We start from the raw sequence: 21,647 nt of genomic DNA on the forward strand, positions 1-21,647 counted from the left end.
ACAACCACCACTCCCAAACCCCCTCCATCTACCCGTCCCATTGTGTCCAAAAAACTTTTCCTGTCCAACCTTGACCCCTTCCCCTCACCTCCCCCACCCCTTCAGTCTCCTAGGGCCCGCCTCTCCAAGTCCCAACCCAGCGCCTCAGCCACAACATCAGCGGGAACAGTGGTGCCAGTAGTAACCGGCTTCGTGAGTGCGCCAGGCAGCAGGCCAGCCAGTGTGCCAAGGAGCCAGAGCACGGACAGTCCCCCACCTCAAAAGCACAAAAAGTTGGCCAGTGCCCGGCGGGAGAGAGGAAAAAAATCTTCCACCAAAGCCTCTCCCAGGGGTACAGTTGGGAGTGTGGAGACAGCTGCGCCACCATCCAAGGTGGGGAAGGGGCACAGTAAAACAGGCAAGTCTGGGAAAACCTGCATGGCGGACAAGATCGCCACAAGCACCGGTGCCAAGGTCACCGCTGCCACAAGCACCGCTGCCAAGGACACCGCCGCCACGAGCACCGCTGCATGGACACCGCCGCCACAAGCACCGCTGCCAAGGACACCGCCACCACAAGCACCGCTGCCAAGAACACCGCAGCCACCAGCACCGCTGTCAACGGCTGCCACCAGCACCACTGAACAGGACACCGCCGCCACCAGCACCGCTGATCAGCACACCGCTGCCACCAGCACCGCTGAACAGGACACCGCCGCCACCAGCACCGCTGAACAAGACACTGCCACCACCAGCACCGCTGAACAGGACACCGCCGCAACAAGCACCGCAGGCCAGTGAGCGCCAAAGATTCCAACGCTACTGAGGCCGCCACGAGCAGGATGAAGCACTCTGGGCACAAAGCCCCCTCCAGAACCAGTGGAGGAAGGCATTCACTACCTCAGTCCTTGGCAGGATGAAGCACTCTGGGCACAAAGCCCCCTCCAGAACCAGTGGAGTATCACATCCACTACCTCAGTCCTTGGCAGGATGAAGCACTCTGGGCACAAAGCCCCCTCCAGAACCAGTGGAGAAAGGCATCCACTACCTCAGTCCTTGGCATGATGAAGCTCTCTAGGCACAAAGCCCCCTCCAGAACCAGTGGAGAAAGGCATCCACTTGAGAGACTGTGGCTTTGCACTCCCCAGGACGCAGCAGTAGGCAAACAACCCACTTGAGAGACTTGAGAGACTGTGGCTTTGCACTCCCCAGGATGCAGCAGTGGGCAAACCACCCACTTGAGAGACTTGAGAGACTGTGGCTTTGCACTCCCCAGGATACATCAATGGGCAGTGGAGAAAGGCATCCACTTGAGAGACTGTGGCTTTGCACTCCCCAGGACGCAGCAGTAGGCAAACCACCCACTTGAGAGACTTGAGAGACTGTGGCTTTGCACTCCCCAGGATGCAGCAGTTGGCAAACCAGCCACTTGAGAGACTGTGGCTTTGCACTCCCCATGATGGAGCAGTGGGCAAACCACCCACTTGAGAGACTTGAGAGACTGTGGCTTTGCACTCCCCAGGATACATCAATGGGCATGGAGCCCCCTCGTGGATCTGGCGTCGTGCACTCATCCGGCTGAGGTGCCCCCCCTTTCCTTCCCCCTGAGGTGCCTGTTGTATTTCTATCTGATGCCCCAGCAGTGTTCTCTCCATTTTGATCGGGTATTGAGTGTGGGCCTCGCCCATACATTTTGGGCCCAGTGGTCCACAGACTATGATGGTGGAATACCTTGGACTTGTATTCTTGGTGTATATATTTATTTCTATTGTAAATATATGTATATGAATGTATATATTTTTGATTACTGTTTTTGAATAGATTACAAACGATTGACTCATTTCCTTTTGTCCTTGCATTCTTCCAGGGGGAGTTGTGGGTTGTTAATTTGATGTATCAACATGTACTTGTGTGTGTGTTGTAGTGGGTGAGGGTGGGGGTGGGAGTGTTGGGTGTTGCGTGTGGGTGCCACTCTTTTTTCCCTCCCCTGTGTCGTAGGTGCAGTACTCACTGTGGTCTTCGCCGCCGTCTTTGTTGTTCCTGGTAGAGAAGCAGGAAGATAAAGGCTGGCAGTATTTGGAGCTCAGGTTCCATGGCGTCCTGATTCCTCGTTGGTGTGTAGAGGTGAGCGTTTTCCCTTCCACGTCCTGTTTCTGCCGTGTTTTTGTTCACGGTGAATCTGCCACGGAAAAGGTGGCGGATTGGACTGTTGTAATACAGTGGACGGGACCTTATCTTCTGCCTGTCTGTTGGCGGTTACCGCCGTGGTGTTTGTTTGTACCGCCGTGGCGGTTGGAGTGTTAAAGTGGCTGTCTATGTTGGCGGTTTCCGCCACGGTAGTGATTCCATTTTATTTACCGGCAGCCTGTTGGCGGTTTTACCGCCCCTTTAACACCGACCGCCAGGGTTGTAATGACCACCTATATGTCCAATCCTAAGCTATATAGATATACACCACATACACACAACAATATTATATACAGAAGAAGTTATTTTTAGCAGAATACATAAGAGAAAATAATATAACAATAGTATAATATATTATTAATTTATATGCATATATATAAAAAGTTATAAAATCCAATGCAACAATATTCCTATACAGTACTTCATAACGACAGTAGGAACCAAGGGCCTATGCGCGTTTCGGAGATCCCCTCATATGGAGGCCACCTTCATCAGGGCCGTTCCCAAATTTGTGTTCACAAAATAGATATAAATGCCATCGGAAGGACATTTATGTTCAACAAAATGCAGATATTTTTTTATATAAGCATAGTAAAGGATGATATCTGTAGAAATCTCTAGTTAGAAGTTGAAATAGGGAATAGACGATCTTTTTAATGCAGAAGCAAAGGACCCCTTGTAGTTCACCAAATTAGGGTTAAATACACTGGATTACCTTTCTTATTAGATGGCTCATATACGCAAAAACCTTTGTAGCCCACTGCTGTTTTAATTTCGATCCGTCACTTTGGCATATATGATGGCTGATTAAATCGTAGCCATCTATGCTACATTCTGATTGGCGCGTCTACCATCTAACGTTCCAGGCATCGGCATTTTTTAATGCTTGCTAAGTGCAGGCGTTAAAAAGAGGCTCCCATTGATTACAATGGGCCCCTGGGTGCTTTGCAGGATTAGAATCATAATTTTTTACACAAATCCAGCAAAGCGCCGGTCTAGCATATAAAATTATGATGCTAGTCACCCTAACTACCGACATGGTGCTCCGTATTTTAAATACGGTGCTACCATGGGGGAGTTAGGCGGGGCGCTAGAAAAGTGGTGCTGCACTAAGTGCAGCGTCACTTTTCATAAATCTGCCCGTGGTGCTTACTACCCCTGTGGAGGTGTTGAAGGGACAGCTATGAAAAAAATTATTACATATGGTCTGGTATTACTTAAATCTACATTTTGGAAATGTTATCTTTAACATTTTTGTGCATTTTGTAGTAGCCTATCGTATACTGTGTGTAATGCAAATATAAAATAATGACTTTCATTTTCACAATGCTTTCTGTCACAGGGTGTGACCTCGTGGCACAAAAAATATACAAGCACTATTCTCCACTGCACCAATCAAGATTGCATTCTGTGGCTTTCTGGTTACACACAGACCTCTGCAGTGCATTAACTAATAGAGGTTTCAAAATGCACTACAGAGCAATTACTAATGAGTAACCACTTTATTGTATTTATTTTTCTTTTAAGCTGCTTGTTATTTTAAATGTAGCTTAAAAGACTTCAAGAAACTTACTGAATATTTTGGGACATATCTATGAGAGGCTTGCACCACCAGAGCTTCACTTTTATTGATGCTCTGGCGGCACAAGCCTCTCAGTCATACCTGTGAGGTGACACACAGCCACCCTTTGCGGCTTTGCATGGCCTCAGAGATATAGAGTATGTCAAAGTAGCACAAGACACTGCATTGTCTTACTCTGTGTCAAGGAGGCATTCCACGGGCGTTGCAGTGAGTGTTCCCAGGCAACACCCATGGATTTTGACACTGCCTAGATTTATAAAATCACAAACTGGAGCAGTGCCAAAACCTTACGCAGGCAAAATGAGGAGAAATGTTTTCATTTCTCCTCATTTTTCCTCCTTCCATGTGTGTGGTATTCTGCTGCACATATGGAAAAAGGAAAATACCTCTCACGATTGTTTTTGTTCAGGAAGGTCCCCTTCCTGCACAAAAACAACTCTGCCTACATTGGTGCTAGGCAGCAATTTGTGCGCCAGCGCAGGGGAAAAGGGCAGGAATGCATTGTATTTCATAAATACCGTGCATTCCTTCCCTTTTTTATTGGCGTAGGGCAGTGTAGCAGGAAGACTTGCGGCGCTGCCCCATGCCAATTCCTCATAAATGAGGACCTTTGTTTTTAGCCAAACCCTTGACCATTCCCCCACACTCACTGACCTTTGGTTTGCTAAACACTGTTTCATATTATTTCCTCAACGTAAATATGATTTGAAGTGGGAATTGGGGATGTTTATGATTGTCGATGATGAGGAGTACCAGGTTCTATAAATTTTTGTCAGGAGCAGGTCCTTATGCCAAAAGAAACTTTTGATAGGGTGTCCCGGCATCAAAAAGTTTGAAGACCTCTGCTATAAGGAGAAATGACCAGTAAAGCTGTTCTCCATGCATACTGCACACTCATCAACAATAGAACAGATTACCTCTGCACCCTCAGAACCCGATAGGAGGCAGACGTGAGTCAAATAAAGGAGATAGATTGGGAAACAGCTCTGATGCACCTCTGGAGATGGCAATCACAAAATGCCTGAGGAACATTCAATTAAGGATCCTACATAGGATATACTATAATAGAAGTAAATTATTCAAGATGGGCAGGTCACAGTACCCTAATTGCGTGCAGTGTTTTGAGAGGGAGGGTTCCTTCTTCCATACGATTTGGGAATGTTCCCAGATACAGCCAGACTGGTGAGGGATGCTACCTGAACTTCTTGCCATCCTGGGGGTCCAGGTCCCTGATATCCTGCAGATCACTTTACTGTGTATACCGAGTGACGTGTATCTGCTCATGAAACAGCTCCTTTTCTGCATTCTGGGCTTTATCTTGACAAAGCAAGACACAGAAAGAGGTTGGTGGAGCCCACGAACCCAAACAAGGATCATTGGGTGACTGGCGTTACCCATTGCATGGAGGCCGAAAGTGCATTTTATGATGCAAGGGGCCACCCTGGGAAGATATGAAAGATATGGGGGGTCTTCAGAGAGTTCTATGGACTGGAGGGGAAGGCCAGATTGGCCCTCGAATCACCCTTGGGGACGGGAGACACTCAAGATGATGAGTCAGATCGAGTGGGAGCAGATTCAATCCCTGATTACCTCAAAGGAGGAGTGCCGTGAGAGGGTCTGCAATGTTGAGGAGGTTGCTACTGTACTTGCAGTGTGTGGCGCTTATTCTACCACACAATGGAGACTGTTACAAACAACATATTGATAATGTACAATGGAAAGTGGTATAATGTGAGTTGTTGAAGTCAAAAATATTTTTCAAATAAGAAACATACTGTAAAGTTGTTGTTTCTATATAGAGAAATCACTTGTTCACTTCTTTGTGGTTTCACAACGGGACACAATGCATATTTGTCACCTTGTCTGGCTCCACCCCGAAGCCGCATGGGCACCCAGTCCTCTGCCAATGTGCATAGTTTTCAGCCATATGCAGTAGGGGTTCCGCTGCAAAAACTGCACCCAATTCTCCACTGGTGCCAAACTCCTGCTTCGTACATCCTTTGTCTCCCGCACAGCAGAGAATGGTTGCAGGGCATGTAGCCCCCCCGAGTACTACTCCCCTTATGCACACACACTTTGGCTGTGCGTAGGGGGGAGTTGGCCACAAGACGCGGCCTTGGCCAGTCCCTGCACCCAACTCTCTGTGGGCACCCAACTTGCTGCTATGACTGGCTGCACGGCCTGCCCTCTAGTATGGCCCCCGCCCCATCTCCCCTGGAACCTAGCCCCCTGTTATGCATACCCTTTGGCCATGATTAGTGGGAGGTTAGCCACATCGCCTCTGGTCAGGCCCTGTTCCTATCACCTTGTGGGTGTTCAATCACCTTTGGGTAGCAAGTCCTCGAATGTGCACAGCCTTCAGCCATGCACAGTAGTGGGTGGCTTTGCGTCCAACCCACTGCAGGCAGCCAACCCCCACTGCACTAAGGCCTGAGTAATGGCAGTTTGCCACCACTTTTAAATGTTTTACAGTATTGCTGTAGCAATACTCTGGTACCACAGGGTTAGCTTTGCTTTCAAGCACATGAGGGTATTATGTTATCAATAGAGGAGAGAAGTGTGTTGAATATTTTTATGCTTCAGTTTCAGCTTCATTTTAAGAACGGAAAGAATGGGTTATACAGAGATAGATCATTTTCCCTTTCAATATTCATCTCAACACACAAACGCCAATGCCAAGAAGAGTGACGATTCGGATGGTGTTAACGTCTGTCTGTTTGTTCTCTCTTATTCTATTTCTCTTTCCATGTTTTCACCATTGGTACACATATCGCTATGGTATAAGGCTGGTGGTGGATGTGGGAGAGGCGGAAGAATTTATAGCTTCACCTCGATTCTGAATACAAGGTTAATATTTTCTGACAAGGCCAGATAAAGGTTGCGAACTGTAGCTCTGCTCTTTATGAAGCAATCCAATATAGAGTCAGCTTTCTCATCAACTAGCTGGTGACCATTAAAATGGCATGTCCAGGTGCATATTGTGGATATCTCCTGAAAAAGCAGTGGAATGCATTGAAACATGCCAAGGTAGCATGACAAACATATGGTCCAATAGTGTTCGTAAGGTTAAGTCTACAATAGAACCTGTTTTTACACATGTAGGCCATCACTGACCAGATCAAATAAAACATTTTTTTAAATGTGGTCAGCCAGGCCGACAACTAAATTTCACCACTTGCCATAAGGGATGGACCTGTTGGCCTCAAAGGCAGATAGCACAAGCCGTATAAATGTCCAAACTGCCAGAGGCAAAAACTTTGGGGTCCATGGCGGCAAGTTCATTGGATTTCCTATAAGGGGAGCTACGAGACTCGTACTGGGTTTCTGGTTGGATGACAATATTTGAACTATGAGAGTCTCTGGAAATAGGTGGGACGAATCCACAAGTAGCTAGTGTATCCACCAGAAAAAGCATTACCAAAGGTAAGTAACTTGTTCTTCCGATGGATACAACTACCTGTGGATTCCTCACCTTATGAATAGAGTCCCAAAGCAGTACCGCACTCGGAGGTGGGAGCCTGTCTGGTAACACCAAGAAATCCTGCTATACAGATCATGCAAAATGGCCGTCCCTCCTAACCTCCGAGTCCAAGCAATAATGCTTTGCGAAGGTGTGGAGGGACACCCAAGTTGCTGCCTTGCAACTATCCACCACCGGAACCCCTCTAGCCAGGGCCGAAGTGGCACACTTAGCCCTGGTTGAATGGACTCTAATACCCTCAGGGGGACCCTTGTTTGCTAACGAGTATCAAACCTTGATGCAAAGAATGACCCACCTGGATATAGTTCTTTCACGGACCGCTCTGCCCTTTCTCTTTTCAATATATCCCACGAATAGCTGATCTTCCAAGCGAAAGCCTTTCGTCCTCTCAATATAAAAACTGAGAGCCCTTCTGGGGTCCAAACAATGGAGCCTCTCTTCCTCCTTGGAGGGGTGAGGAGGAGGGTAGAAAGATGGAAGGGTAATGGTCTAGCCCATATGAAAAGGAGTGACATCCTTTGGTAGGAAAGCTGCCAAGGTTTTCAGCACCATTATATCAGGAAAGAATAAAGTAAAGGGAGGCTTAACAGAAAGATCCTGAAGCTCACCCACACGTCTAGCTGATGTTATAGCTATCAGAAAAACTGTCTTAAGAACTAAAAATCTTTACGGGCAAGAATGCATGGGTTCGAATGGTGAACCCATTAAAAAAGTTAAAATGAGATTCAGATCCCACTGAGGCATAAGAAAAGGAGTGGGAGGAAACTTATTAGTTAAACCCTTTAAGATCCTACTAACAATATGCAATTTAAACAAGGAGGGCTGATCCGGAAGGCAAAGAAAGGCTGACAGTGCCGCCAAATAGCCCTTAACAGTAGCTACTGCACAACCCTTCTGTGCTAATGCTAATGCAAACAACAGAACATCCAATAGATGGGCCCTCAAAGATCAATTTGCTTCTCTCTGCACCAAGCCACAAATTGTGCCCACCGGCCGGCATAAACGGTCTCAGTGGAGTGTCGCCTGACCGATAAAATAACATCCACTACCTCTGGTGGGAGTGACAAAGAACTCAGGTTGCCCCGTCCAATCTCCAGGCATGAAGATGCAGGCTCTGGAGGTGGGGGTGTAGAACCTGCCCCTGCGACTGCGAGAGGAGGTCTGCCCTGAGAGGGAGAAGGAGCGGAGGGCACAGTGAGAGTTGGAGAAGGTCCGTGTACCACACCCGTCTAGGCCAATCCGCGGCTATTAAAATGACTTGAGCCCGAATCTTCCTCAGAACCTGAGCAATCAAGGGTATGGAGGGAAATGCGTAAAGCAACTGGTTGCACCAAGCGATCTGAAACGCACCCCCCCAAAGCTCCTTGCACCAGATACTGGAGGCTGCAGAATGACGGGCAGTGCACATTCTCCTGAGTGGCAAACAGATCTATCCTTGGAGAACCCCACATCTGAAAGATGTGTAGGACCAGATCCGGAAGGAGATGCCACTTGTGATCGGCGAGAAATGTTGACTGAGAGTGTTGGCACGTACATTGAGCACCCCGGCCAGATGATTCGCTACCAAGCAAATCCGATGGTCCCGAAGCCAGGACCAGAGTCGCAGAGCCTCTCTGCAGAGAAGGTACGACCGCACTCCTCCCTGCTTGTTTATATACCACACTGAGGTAGTGTTGTCCGCCAGGACCTGAACTGACTGACCGCAAAGGGACGGAAGGAAGGCCTTGAGAGCTAGACATATCGCCCGCAATTCTAACAGATTGATATGAAAAGTCTGTTCCACTGAAGACCAACGACCCTTGATCTCCAGGTCCCCCAGATGAGCTCCCCACCCTAGAGTGGAAGCATCCGTCATGACCTTGGCCACCGGAGGCGGCAGTGAAAACGGCCTTCTTTGAGAAAGGTTGCCGTCCAAAGCCCACCATTGTAGATCCGCGGCAGCGTCTCTGGAGATTGTTATTGACTCCTCGAGATCCCCTTTGTGTTGAAACCACTGACTGTGAAGGCACCATTGGAGAGCCCTCATGTGCCAACGTGCATGAGTGACTAACAGAATGCAAGAAGCGAACAGACCAAGCAGGCGTAGGACCTTGAGGACTGGAACAACCACTCCATTTTGAAACATTGGACTCAATGCCTGGATGTCCTGAATCCGGTGAGCCGGAGGATAGGCCCGAATCAATGTTGTATCCAGTACTTCCCCTATGAACAGGAGGCGCTGAGAAGGCTCCAGGTGAGACTTGGGCACGTTTACCGAAAAGCCCAGACTGAACAACAACTGAGTTGTCATCTGCAAGTGATGCAGTATGAGCTCTGGAGCCCTGGCTTTGATCAACCAATGGTCCAGGTAAGGGAATACCGATATTCCCTTCCTTATGAGACTTGCTGCAACCAACCACCGCCATCACCTTCATGGAGACTCGAGGTGCTGAAGTAAGACCAAACGGAAGGACCGCAAACTGGTAGTGTTGCGACCCCACCACAAACCAGAGATACTTCCTGTGCAACTTGAGTATAGGGATATGAAAGTAAGCATCCTGCAAGTCGACAAGCACCATCCAATCCTCTCTGTTCAAAGCCAGAAGTACCTGCGCTAGAGTCAGCATCTTGAATTTTTCCCGTTTGAGGAACCAATTGAAAATCCTCCGCTCGAGGATTGGTCTCAATCGACCATCCTTCTTGGGAATCAGGAAATATCTTGAATAACAACCCTGACCACCTTCCTGCGCTGGACCAACTCCACTGCACCTTTTGATAATAGGATTTGAACCTCCTGCTGCAACAATAGGAGACGATATTCTGAACAAAATGAGGGATGGGGAGGGATGAGAGGGGGAAACTCCTGAAAAGGGAGAGTATATCCTTTCCTCACAATGTTCAGAACCCAGGAGTCTGATGTGATCAACTCCCACTCGTGGAGAAAAGGACGTAATATTCCCCCTACAGGAGAAGTATGGCTGAAAATGGGCAGAAAACTAGGGCTGCTTCCCTTGTTGTTGTCCTCCAGAGGAAGAGGATGACGCAGGGTGCTGCTGGGTGGCCCCTCTTGTCCTAACCTTCCCCCGCCCTCTAAAGGATCTATAAGGGAGGCTTGTATGCTGTTGGACTGTGCAGTGGGGTCTCCCATGGTAAACAGCTCCATGCCAAAACCCCCCGAACCTCCGAAAGGACCTGAAAGGGGTAGTAGTGGAGGCCTGCAGACCAAAAAGACTTTGCTGTGGCCCTACTATCCTTAAAGCGCTTTAAGGCAGAGTCAGCTTTAGCACCAAACAGTTTGTCCCCATCAAAAGGCAAGTGCAAGAGAGCAGTCTGGACATCCAAGGAAAAGCCAGAGGACCTCAACCATGCATGCCTCCTGTTAGCAATAGAGGTACCCATCGCCCTGGCCACCGAATCTGTAGAATCCAGACCAGACTGGATTATCTGCTTTGCTGCCTCCTGAGCATCTGACAAAAGTTCTCCAAATTGTCCTTACACCTCCTGCGGTAGGTCCGGAACCATAGACTTAGCTGAATCCATCAGGGCATGCACGGATCTACCTAATACACATGTAGCATTTGCTGCTTTGAGGGCCATACTACAAGAAGAAAAAGTCTTCTTTGCGGACTGCTCCACTCTCTTGGACTCCCTGTCCGACGGAATCACAGGGAAGGAGCCTGGAGCAGACCGTATGGAACAAGAGGCTTGAACAACCAGACTCTCTGGGGTAGGATGGTGACGACACAGGCTTCCTCCATACCTCTAAGATAGGCTCCGTAAGAGCATCATTAAGCGGAAGCAATGGATCCGCTGAAGTAGACGAAGGATGCAGGACCTCAGCTAAGATATTTTGTTTTGACCTCTGCAGCAGGCAACGGAAGATCCAAAAAATGTGCAGCCTTTCTGACCACAGTATGGAAAGAGGCCGCCTCCATCGTAAACTTCCCTGGTGATGAAAGGTCCTATTCCGGGGAAGTGTCTAGCCCACTGGCCGAGTCAAGCCCTTGATATTCCCCCAAGGGCTCTACAATCTCCCCTTCTTCCAACAACTGCCTCTGGTACTCCTCTTCCTCCAAAAGTCTTAAAGCCTTTCTACGCGACCTCAGCCTGGCCTCTAACCTTGGTGTTGACATAGAATTAGCCGACATCAATGACACCGGCTTCAGAACTGAAAGGCGCAGACCAGGAGAAGAAGGCTGACTTTGGTCTAATCCAGAGCCATCCGGTGCAGGTGTGGATCCCATCGGCTCCGTGGTCACCTGAGGCTCCATCGTCGGCGTCAACTGAAAGGGTGATGACACCGGCGCCGCAGGTAAAAAAGGCGATGTCATCGGCGCCGTATGTCTTTGAGGCAACGTCATCGGTGTCGAACCGGCACCCTCAGCCGGATAGAAGGGCATAAACGGCGCCAGCCCAATGAAAATGCTAAAGGAACCGTGGGACCAGCCGGTGCACCAGCAGGGGCCATAGCATTAAACATAGAAAACATGGCATTTAAAAATGCCGCTGGATCCGCTCCCGGAGCCAGGAAGGCAGGATATCGCTGGTCTCCATGCTGCACTTGCACCTGTTGAGCATCTGAATCCTGTGCAACGGGTGAAAAGCGAGGACTTTCTGGAGGCACGACCACCTCGAAAACCGACGGCACCTGAGAAGCCTGAGGGCTTTGAGGTTGTGGAGTCACAGTCGGACTAACCTCCCACATCGTACGGCGCCGTCGAGTTGGAGATCTGGACCTTGAACGGATCCGAGCCGAACAACGCAAAGAGTCATGATGACGTCGCCTCTTGTGCTTGTTCGACGAAGTGTGAGAAGATGAACTGTGATGACTCTAATGTCCTTTTTTCACCTTAGCCAAGAAGAGTTTGGACTCCCTCTCCTTCAGAGCCTTTGAATTAATGCTCTGGCAGGATACACACTCCTCGACATCATGCTCGGAGCTCAAACACCAAAGGCAATCATCATGAGGGTCAGTGACCGACATGCGATCCCTGCACTCTCGACACGGCTTAAATCCCGACTTCCTAGGAGGAGACATTGCAACCAGAAACAAGCTTGTAACCAGAAACAAGATGGAACACCTTTAACAGTGGCGAGAGCTAGGAGAAAACCGTTGAAGGCACGGAAAAAAGGGAACTGACGTCAGCACGCCGGCGATGACCTCTTATTGGCACAGTGACGTCAGAGGGAGTCGCGTGGAGCTGTGCAATTATGACGTCCTCGTTGACGTGGAGAGCTGGGAAGAAGATTTTCCGTCGGATGCTGGCGCAAGGGGGAGAATTCAGAAGGTGAGGAATCCACAGATAGTTGTATCCATCAGAAGTGCCTCATTAAATAGGGTGACCAGATTCTCAAAGCAAAAAACTGGGACAGGTCATAGACATAGAAGTAGGACTACAGTTTGCCGCAACCATCAACATAAAAGGAGGACTACTTGACAGCTGCCATAGACAGAAAGTCTGTGTGGCTGCCGCAGGATCCAATTCCTGGTTGGAGAAGCTCTGATGCAGAGGATGGGACCCCGGTCCCGGCTTGCTGGTATTGTTAGGGCTGGGGAAGGATCACACAGGATGGTTCCACTCCAGCCAGGCCTCCTTAGACTTTGGCAGATGCTGAACATTGAGCGCCGTGAAAGGACAGAGCAGAGTCAAGCAGGTGGCTGAATCAATCTTCCTGCAGGCAGTGACCCCTGACTCCTGTGAGCAGAGCAGGGTCGTGCTGGCCACTGGTGAGGAGCACTTTCCGGACGGCCGGCACATCTACGTTGCTCCTGCACTGTAGAAGGAGAAGCAAAATACAGTGAGAAAATGTCTCTCTTTAAAGGGTTTCCCTTCCCGCTATAACGCTCACACAAGTGACGTCATGCCGCAACATTTGCAGCGGCGAAAAGTGCGCATGCGCACACAAAATGGATCACAAAACCGGGACATTTATGAAAATATCCCGTACACTCCTCAAAAACCGGGACATTTCTGTACTTTTCAGAAAAGTGTCGGGACACTTCTCAAAAAAACGGGACCGTCCAGGGAAATCCAGGACGTCTGGTCACCCTATCAGTAAACAGAGGCCAGGGCTCCTTTGTTACTGTGAAAAGCGGTGAAAGCGATTGAAAGACATCTCCCCCCTTACAGACAACTGTTGAAAAAGATGAAAGACCTTCTCTAAAGTAGTGTCAGAGAGTAGGAAATGTCACCTCCTGGTGAAGTATCCAGGTCACTGGCCTTTTGTACTTTTACAAGTATAGGCCAGCATCGGTATTGTAAGGTGGCAGGTGATGGTCAGACTGGGCCATGGTTCCTCAAATGGCCTTAGTCCTTATCCTCTACCGCAAAGGCATCTGAATCTGAGCCGAAAATATTCTCCAAGCAGGCAAACCTTTTGGCCATCGGAGATGTTTTGAAGAGGGCTCATCATTAAAATTAGCCTTGACCTCCTTTTCCACACAGATGTTACTTTTCCCTGTTGACTCCTTGGTTGGTGTCAGAGTCAGCTCCTTGGTCAGTTTCACCTTTGGTTTTGACATAGGTGCTGAAGAATGGCCCAAGCGAATGGAGAACAACATCCAAGCTGTTCTCAAGTTCACTACAGGTGCTGGGTTCGAAGCTGATGAATGTGCGGTGTTAAAAGGTGTCAGAAGCAGAGCTGCAAAAGTCACCAAGCCCGCAGGACTTGACTCCTTCTTGGGGAGTAGCCCAGAGGGATGCAGAGCCACTCTTAAAAGATTTTGCATTTCTTGGTGGAAGGCCTCTTCCTGAACAGGATCAGCCAAAGCAGCAGGAAACTTAAAGTTTATATTTTTGGGTGCCAGTGGGGGTCATCCAATATCAAGAAGAGTCTGACATGAAGAGTTCAACCAGTCACAAAGGCAGGACAGCTTCTTTGGCTCTATTTTTTGTTTTTTGTCTAGGAAGAATACTTTTTTTTTTAACAACTTCTATTTTTCAGTTTTTGAGAAAAACAGGCAGCAGCATGAGTAACACTATACACATTACATGGCAGTTCGTTTTGGAAAGCACTATCATTCAAGCAACAATCGCAGAGGCAGCCTATCTCCAGCACTCCATGTTGCCCGGCTACACAACAATCCTGCAGCCTAAACATCCTGACATTGCTGCAGTTAATCCCCCCCCCTATCTGGATTCATATCCTCATTCACACTCGCACCTGTGTCATCGCTGTCAGCGGACTTGGTATCTGCACGTGGGTCTAAAAACGTATCACACAATTCCCTCCATACCTGGAAGTTGTCCGCCAAATTGTTCTCACGCCGATTCAACTTCAAGTAAATATCCTTAGCCAGTGCCCACTTCTGTACGTCCCTGTGCCATTGTTCGACTGAGGAGGCACGCTAACCCATCCAAGTGATGGCTACTCTATGCTCTGCTAGGACTAGCACCAATTGTCGAAATTTGTAGGATACCTTACAACCCCTTGGCCGCTTAACATAGCCCAACAACAGTGTAGCGGTGTACAGTCAATTTGTAAATGTGTGGTCCTCTGTAAGTCCATCACCACCTGTGCCCAGAATTCTTGCACATTCTGGCATCACCAGGCCAGGTGCAAGATGTCCGCCCCACCGGCATTACAGGATGGGCAACTGTCCAGTCAGGTGTGGGATTTGTGGTGAAGACTCTTGGGAGTCATTTACATCCTGAGGAGGAAGTTGTAGTGTGCTAGCTTAAAGCATGTATTACAATACACTGTATGTGTGAGTTTGCGGATGTCAGACCATGCTCTGTCATCTAGCGGAGACTCTAGGTCCATACCCCACACGGCACATGCCAGGGGTAATGGATCGGCCACGTCCACCCTCATCACCCACTACAGATGTCAACCTGCGCCTCAGGACAGTAAGATGTCCAGTGTTTGAGTGGACTGGAGTGCTTCTGGGTATGTGGGCCAAGTCAATTTGGCCACCTTAGTCAGTCCAGCAAGGTGTAGGAAGTGCCCCCCCAGTGCAAAGTCCTTGCAGTCTTGTTCAGAGGAGAAGAAAAATTCATCAGGATACAGATCACCCAACAGAGCACAGCCACCGTCCGTCCAGGCCTAAAAGGATATATCGTCCGTCATTTCCTGTACCGGTGCCAGTATCCAGATGTGGAGTTCTCAGTGAAAGGGGCATGCCTCAGGACGGCTTCTACATAGCGTTGACATATGTGCGCTGTCTGACGAACAACATAGGGCAGGTCCCTAGCGACTCCACCCCTCTCCATTAGTGCCACTGGGAGGTGGTCTGTGGCTACTGACTCTGCCAGTAGGCACCTTTCCCAGTTTTCCCCCTCGTCCGGCACCTTTCCCAGTTTTCCCCCTCGTCCAGCCATCTAGCCGCATGTTATAAATGTGAGGCATAATTGTACAGGTCAAGTCTTAGCACCTCTAGGCTCCCTTCCTTGTACCGTTGGCTCAGTGTGGTCAAGGCCACCCTACTGAGGGGGTCCACCCACAGTAATGATATAGGTACTGTGTTCAGCTGCTTAAAGACCTTTTTGGGTATGGGACAGAGCGAATTCTACAATGTAATCAGGCATTGCAACAACAGCACCTTTTTGGCCACAGCCAGTCTGCTAATCAGTGATGGTGGCAATATGTTCCAGAAGGCCACTGACTTACGTAGGGCATCAAATACCTTATCCATATTTAGGGGTAGCTGCTGTGCCTCAGTGTGGGCCATCTGTATCCCCACATCTCAGAATTGTGCCAGTTGCGAACGAAATCCGAGGCTCTGGAGGTGATCCAATGGCGTAGTGACCAAGGAGGCCAAGGGAAAGAGCCAGGATTTATTGTGGTTGAGCCGGAGACCAGACAGGTTCCCAAATTCATGTAAGAGCTGCCACAGCATAGGCAGCACTACACGTGAGGTAGCAATGTAGAAAAACACGTCATCCACATCGAGAAATATTATGTGGTGAGAGTCCATCAGACGTATGCCTCAGTCCTATAGTCTCCGGCGCACCCAGATCTCCAAGGGCTCTATTTCTAACGCGAACAGGAGTGGTAAAAGGGGGCAGCCCTGCTGTGTCCCCCACTCCAGTGCTCACTCCTCCGAGAGACTTCGACCCACTGCTAGGATCAGTGTAGAGCAACTGGACCCATTCCTGATATTATGGGCCAAGGCCTTTTGCTCTCAGCAATTCGAGTAGATAGCCGTAGTGCACCATGTCACAGGCCTTTTCTAGTTCAATTGGGGTCAGCGCCAGGTACTCATTCTGGTGCTCCACTTCATGCAGGACATGGGCGAGACGCTTGGAAGAACTCTTGGGAAAGTGTTCCCTGCAAGGTGACTCACCTTTGTGGGAGGGAATTTGCTTAGGAGTTTCTCTGCAGGCCTTCCAAAAAAAACAGAACAGTAAAAATAGCTTGTCATCCTACTCCCTGTTGACCTTGAGGTGCAAGGAGGCACAAGAGTCACAGTCTACAGAATATGTCTCAACTACAAATGCCACATATAGTCACTGTGGGGGGGAAGGAAGACCTCTACTTGTGCCAGTGTCTACAAGGCTCAAGGCCTTAGGCCCTCTATAACAAAATATGACCTAGACCCTTTCAAAAAGGGGGAATTGTTGGGCATACTCATAGTGTTGGAAAACTCATAGAGTGAGCTCTGGACTGTGTCAAAAATTCATGGAAAAATAGGAACTGACACAAGGGTGGCACTCGGCTGATGTTAGAAGGGAGTTGTGGCTGGAGACACAAGGCACCACATGGTGATGCTGGGGAGTCATTGGTAAGAAGAATTTTCAGGACCAGGCTGAAACCTGAAAAGAGTATTTACTCGTACCTTTAGGGTCAGAAAGAATCAATTCTGCCAGAGAGAAAAGCATTGTGTTTAGTGTGGCCCACTGCCTTCAATCTCCTCCAACCAGGGAATGGCAGGAGTTTGCACAATTTTCTGGTAAGAGCCTAAGGTGGAGCAAAAATAATTTCAAATGAATGCATTCTGTCCCCAAATGTTTGTTTAGTGGCTGATGAATGGGAAATCTGTAACAACTTAGTGAGATATTAACGCGCAGCTTCGAAGACGGTGCAGTGCATAAGCTTTTAAAGATCAACAGACTCGTTATTCATTCAGATACCATTTACACAATGATCGTTCCATCAGATAGTCCAACTGAACAATAGTCAGGAACGTTGCAATAGTTTTTTGAATTTATGTTGTGAAAGTAAGGATCAATGGGGTTTTAAACCCAGTGGCGGCTGGTGACTGAAAGCAGTGGTGGGACACAAATACAAGACAGAATTGCACCTTGTGAGTGAGCCTCACCACCCACGTATTTCCATTCACCTACTCACTGCCTTTGGTCACCTACCCATTTTCTCATCCACATTGTCATCCACTGCCATTCACACAACTCTTATACACAGATACCCACATTTTCTCAGCCACTCAGTCAAGCCCTGCAAACACTTATTCAAACAAACACACATTACCTCAACCATCCAGTATCCAGCAGTTTCAGTGATAAAAGGTACACATTTATTTGAGCTGCAGATTACATGTTTAATATGACATAGCATGTCATTAGTCTGCAGAAGAAATAAAAGGAGCATAACTAGCCATGATAAATTACTGGAACCATTACTGCCTTTGAGAGATGATATCACCTACAGAGGCAGTGAAGGAAGAGGAGAGCTGAGAGAACAGATTTTTATCTTATTGTCTGTAAAAAAGATAGAGCTCCAACTTACTTGTGAGCAGGGTTATCTTTGGCATATTTATGACTTGAGGTCTTCAGGTCACACTCCTGTCTCCCAGAGAGCCCTGGATGGAGTTATTTATTGTATTTATTCCATTTCTCTGCCACAGACTGCTTGCAATGCAGGAAAAGGGGATTTTCTTTGCGCAATGCCACATTCTTTTAATAAAATGTGACCTCTGGTAAGTAGACCCTTCTGATCACACCCCACCATTTGAGTAAATAGGAAAGGGTCGATAATAATATCGGAGTGTCATGAAGTTTTCAGAAACCCGGGCTGAACAAAAAAAACTCCAGGCTGTTTACTATTAGGGCTTCTGGTGGAGGAGGAGATAAGCCAGGGACATCACTGCGTTCTGAGAAAACATAAGGGCTTTGAGTGGGCAAGCCCTGTCAGCCCTACTGTGCAGCTTTCAGCCACATACTGACGCAGGCGCAGTGGGGCTTTTCAAAGTGCACAACTTTCACTTAGGAAATGTTGTGCAGAAAATGTTTTACTTTCATCATGTAATTAAATATATGCTTCACTAGAGAGGCCAGAAAAGGCTAGGGGCGCAGCCCTTTAGCCCTTGAACACCAGCCGCTCCTGTTTAAACCTTTCTTTGAACAAACATCGCAAAAATTATTCGCAATTTCTTAAATTGAATGACTATTTTAGCAAGCAGTGCGGTGTAATAGCTAATCCTATTGTGCACAATAGTGAACAGCATCAACACAGAACCAGTGTTTTAGTGCTAGTTAGGGTTTTATGTATAAACATTGGTCTTCCCGCCTTACTGTGAAGAACGTATTTTTTGACGACTAACATTTAAAAATACACAAAAATGTGGAAAACGTTTGACTCACTAAGATAGAACGCATTAAACTTACTGTATCCTGTTTTGGAATTTGCACGAGATTTGAAAGAAGATGTTCTGTGTCCAAGAACTTTGAAATAACTAAATTCAAAGCAAAAATGAAAACGAATCATTAACAGCTGAACAAACTAAGGAACTACTCTTCAAATGATGCACCAAAAACATTTGTTGTTTTAACTGTATTATTCATTGATATTTTGTGCATAAAAAAGCAAATCAGCTCTCTCCTATTTGTACAAAATATTTCAATTACAGTATTTTCAATTAAATGTAAGAACGCATCCAGAACGCCTCCGCACACCTCATCCTGGACATCCCCAACCACTGCCACATCACAGACCACCTGAAAAACCTGCACTGGATCCCAGTCAACAAAAGAATCACCTTCAAACTCCTCAACCACGCTCACAAAGCACTGCACAACACCAGACTAGAATACCTCAACAGAGGACTCTCTTTCTACACCCCGACCCGGCATCTACGCTTCGCCGACCTCTCCCTCGCAACCGTCCCACGTGTCCACAGAACTACAACCGGCGGTAGATCATTCTCGCACCTCGCCGCCAAAACGGCGAACACTCTTCCCACCCACCTGCACCGGACCTTCAGGAAGCTTCTCAAGACCTGGCTGTTGGGCGCTAGCAGCACCTCTCCTCCACCTTCTACCCCCCTCCCCTCCTCAGTGCCTTGAGACCCTCACGGGTTAGTAGTGCACTTTACAAATCCCTGATTGATTGATTGATTGATTGATCTATGCAAGTATATACTTCGTAAACATGGGCACTGGGGTGCTAGGTCTCCATCGAAAAGCCAGGTCTTGAGTTTCTTTCTGAAGTCTGTCAGAGATGTTGTCCTGGTGGAGGGAGGGACTCTGGGTGGCAGGAGGAGAAAAGGGGCAGGAACTGGGCAAGAGACAGGTGCACAAAAAGCAAAACAGAGGGAAAGAAGTGGGCAGAAAAGGCAAAAAAAGGGCAAGAAACAAGCAGAAATGGGGAAAAGAGGGCAAGAAATGAGCAGAAAAAAGAAAAACAGAGGGCAAGAAATGAATTAAAAAGGCAAAAAGAGGGCAAGAATTGAGCAGAGAAGGCACAAAAAGAGGGCAAGAAAAAAACAGCGAAGGCACAGAGAGCATGAAACGAGCAGAGAAGGCGCAGAGGGCAAGAAATGAACACAGAAGGCACAAACAAAGGGCAGCAAGGGACAAAGGAGCAAGAGGGTAGCAGACTGCTGGCAAGGTGTGACAGGAGACCTGTTGCACGGGAAGCTGGCACAAGGACTTGCTCAATTTAGTCATGCTGCAGCCTCCATTAAGTAGGTCCTGGGGGATGGAGGGGCGCTGAGTGGCAGGAGGAGGGAAACGGCAGGAAGAGGGCAGGAAAGGAGCAGAAAGAAGCAAAACCGAGAATAAGAAACAAGCAGAAAAGGCAAAAAGAGAGCAAGAAATGAGCAGAAAATGCAAAAATGACAATAAAACACTTTGTATAATATAGTTTGCTTAGCTGGTTAGTCCACTGGGCCGTATATCTGAGATTGTGTGTATAATTGTGGCCCTGAGCTGGCATGGTTGGAGGGAGAGAGAAGTGGAGAGATCTGTTGAGGTGCTCATTTTTAACATCAGCCTAGATTGGAGTCTTTTTGTGAGATGTAAAGGAGCTGTCAGACTGTATATATCAGCGATTCTAAACCTGTGGGTCGCAAAGCCCCAGGAGTTCTAAACACATCCTTTAGGGGCTTTGCAGACTATGCTGCCGAGCCCTGTCTGAAGCAATTTGAGGAAACTAGGGCCAAAGGTCAACAGTAATATTAATAATTAAGTTATCTAAGCCTGTCAGAAAGCTCACGTGCAGTTCTCACATGTGACTTAATTTGCTTCCTTAACAGCATTTCTTTTTTTACCAGCACATTATTTGCCTGCGGGTTCTTTCATACTGTGTATTAATCTTGTGCTGTGGCCTTGTTGCTCGTGGGTATCTCTGAGTTCAGGCGGTGGGCTGGTGTTTCCCAATGAGACATAATTGAGAGATTTGGGATTGAGGCAGAAGTCAGTGCATGTATTTCACAGTGCCTATCATTGGGTCATTATGGTGTTTAGACTACTGGTCTCTCTGCAGGGTGCACAGTGCAATGTTGGCAGTTGTGATTATATTTGAAAGCGTGTGATGGTGTTACAAAGCTTGTGAAATATTAACAGAACTAAAGTGTTTAACAGTTGGGTAGGTGTGCTAGGGGGGTTGGGCTGCTGGTCAGAGACACTAAAGAAGAGCGAACTAGAGCTTTAAGGTTATGAACAGAGTTCCTCACCATTTAGCTTACAACTCATAGAAAGAACTGTTCTTTAAGAGTACATTTCCTCCACACAAGTAAAAAGATATATATATCTACAAGAGTAACCACTCATTTATCCAGAATACACGTTTAAGTTACATGTTTAAGTTACACAGTAGTTGAGGTTGTGGGTTGTTAAGAGTGCTACAGATCTGAGCCCTGAAAATATTTACTATATAAATCATTCAACAAATATCATGCAAAATATGAAAAAAAGTTTATTTAGCGAACTGAGAGGCAAGGCAGTTATCATGTACACCATGTACATGGCCCAGATTATTATAGTGCAACATTATACTCTATTAAATTAAACACAAAAGGTTTTTATACAACTGATATCCTGAAATCATATTTGAAAGTACCAGCATACGAGACAATAAAGAAAGCAGTCTTGGTAAAATATTGCACACTCTGGAGGAACTCTACAGACTAGTGCAAAGTGAGGGGTCACACACGTGGTCTTGGGACCACCACAGTAACAGATGCATGCCTTTATTCACCAACACACATTGCTACGTCTCACCCTCTCTGTCACCCTTCTTCGGTGCCAGTCAATGGCACAG

At 47.6% G+C, this 21,647-nt stretch overlaps 1 protein-coding gene across 1 annotated transcript in view; it reads right to left on the minus strand.

Annotated features, from left to right (window-relative positions):
* The window catches only part of MSH4 (mutS homolog 4), a 2,042,424-nt gene that overhangs the window by 1,198,964 nt on the left and 821,813 nt on the right, over positions 1–21,647 (minus strand). The window contains exon 8 of the mRNA XM_069233217.1: positions 18,773–18,840. Coding sequence (XP_069089318.1) covers positions 18,773–18,840 — 68 coding nt within the window. The remainder of the gene's footprint in view (positions 1–18,772; positions 18,841–21,647) is intronic.

This window comes from Pleurodeles waltl, chromosome 4_2 (assembly GCF_031143425.1).
Source record: "Pleurodeles waltl isolate 20211129_DDA chromosome 4_2, aPleWal1.hap1.20221129, whole genome shotgun sequence".
Taxonomy (NCBI): Eukaryota; Metazoa; Chordata; class Amphibia; order Caudata; family Salamandridae; genus Pleurodeles; species Pleurodeles waltl.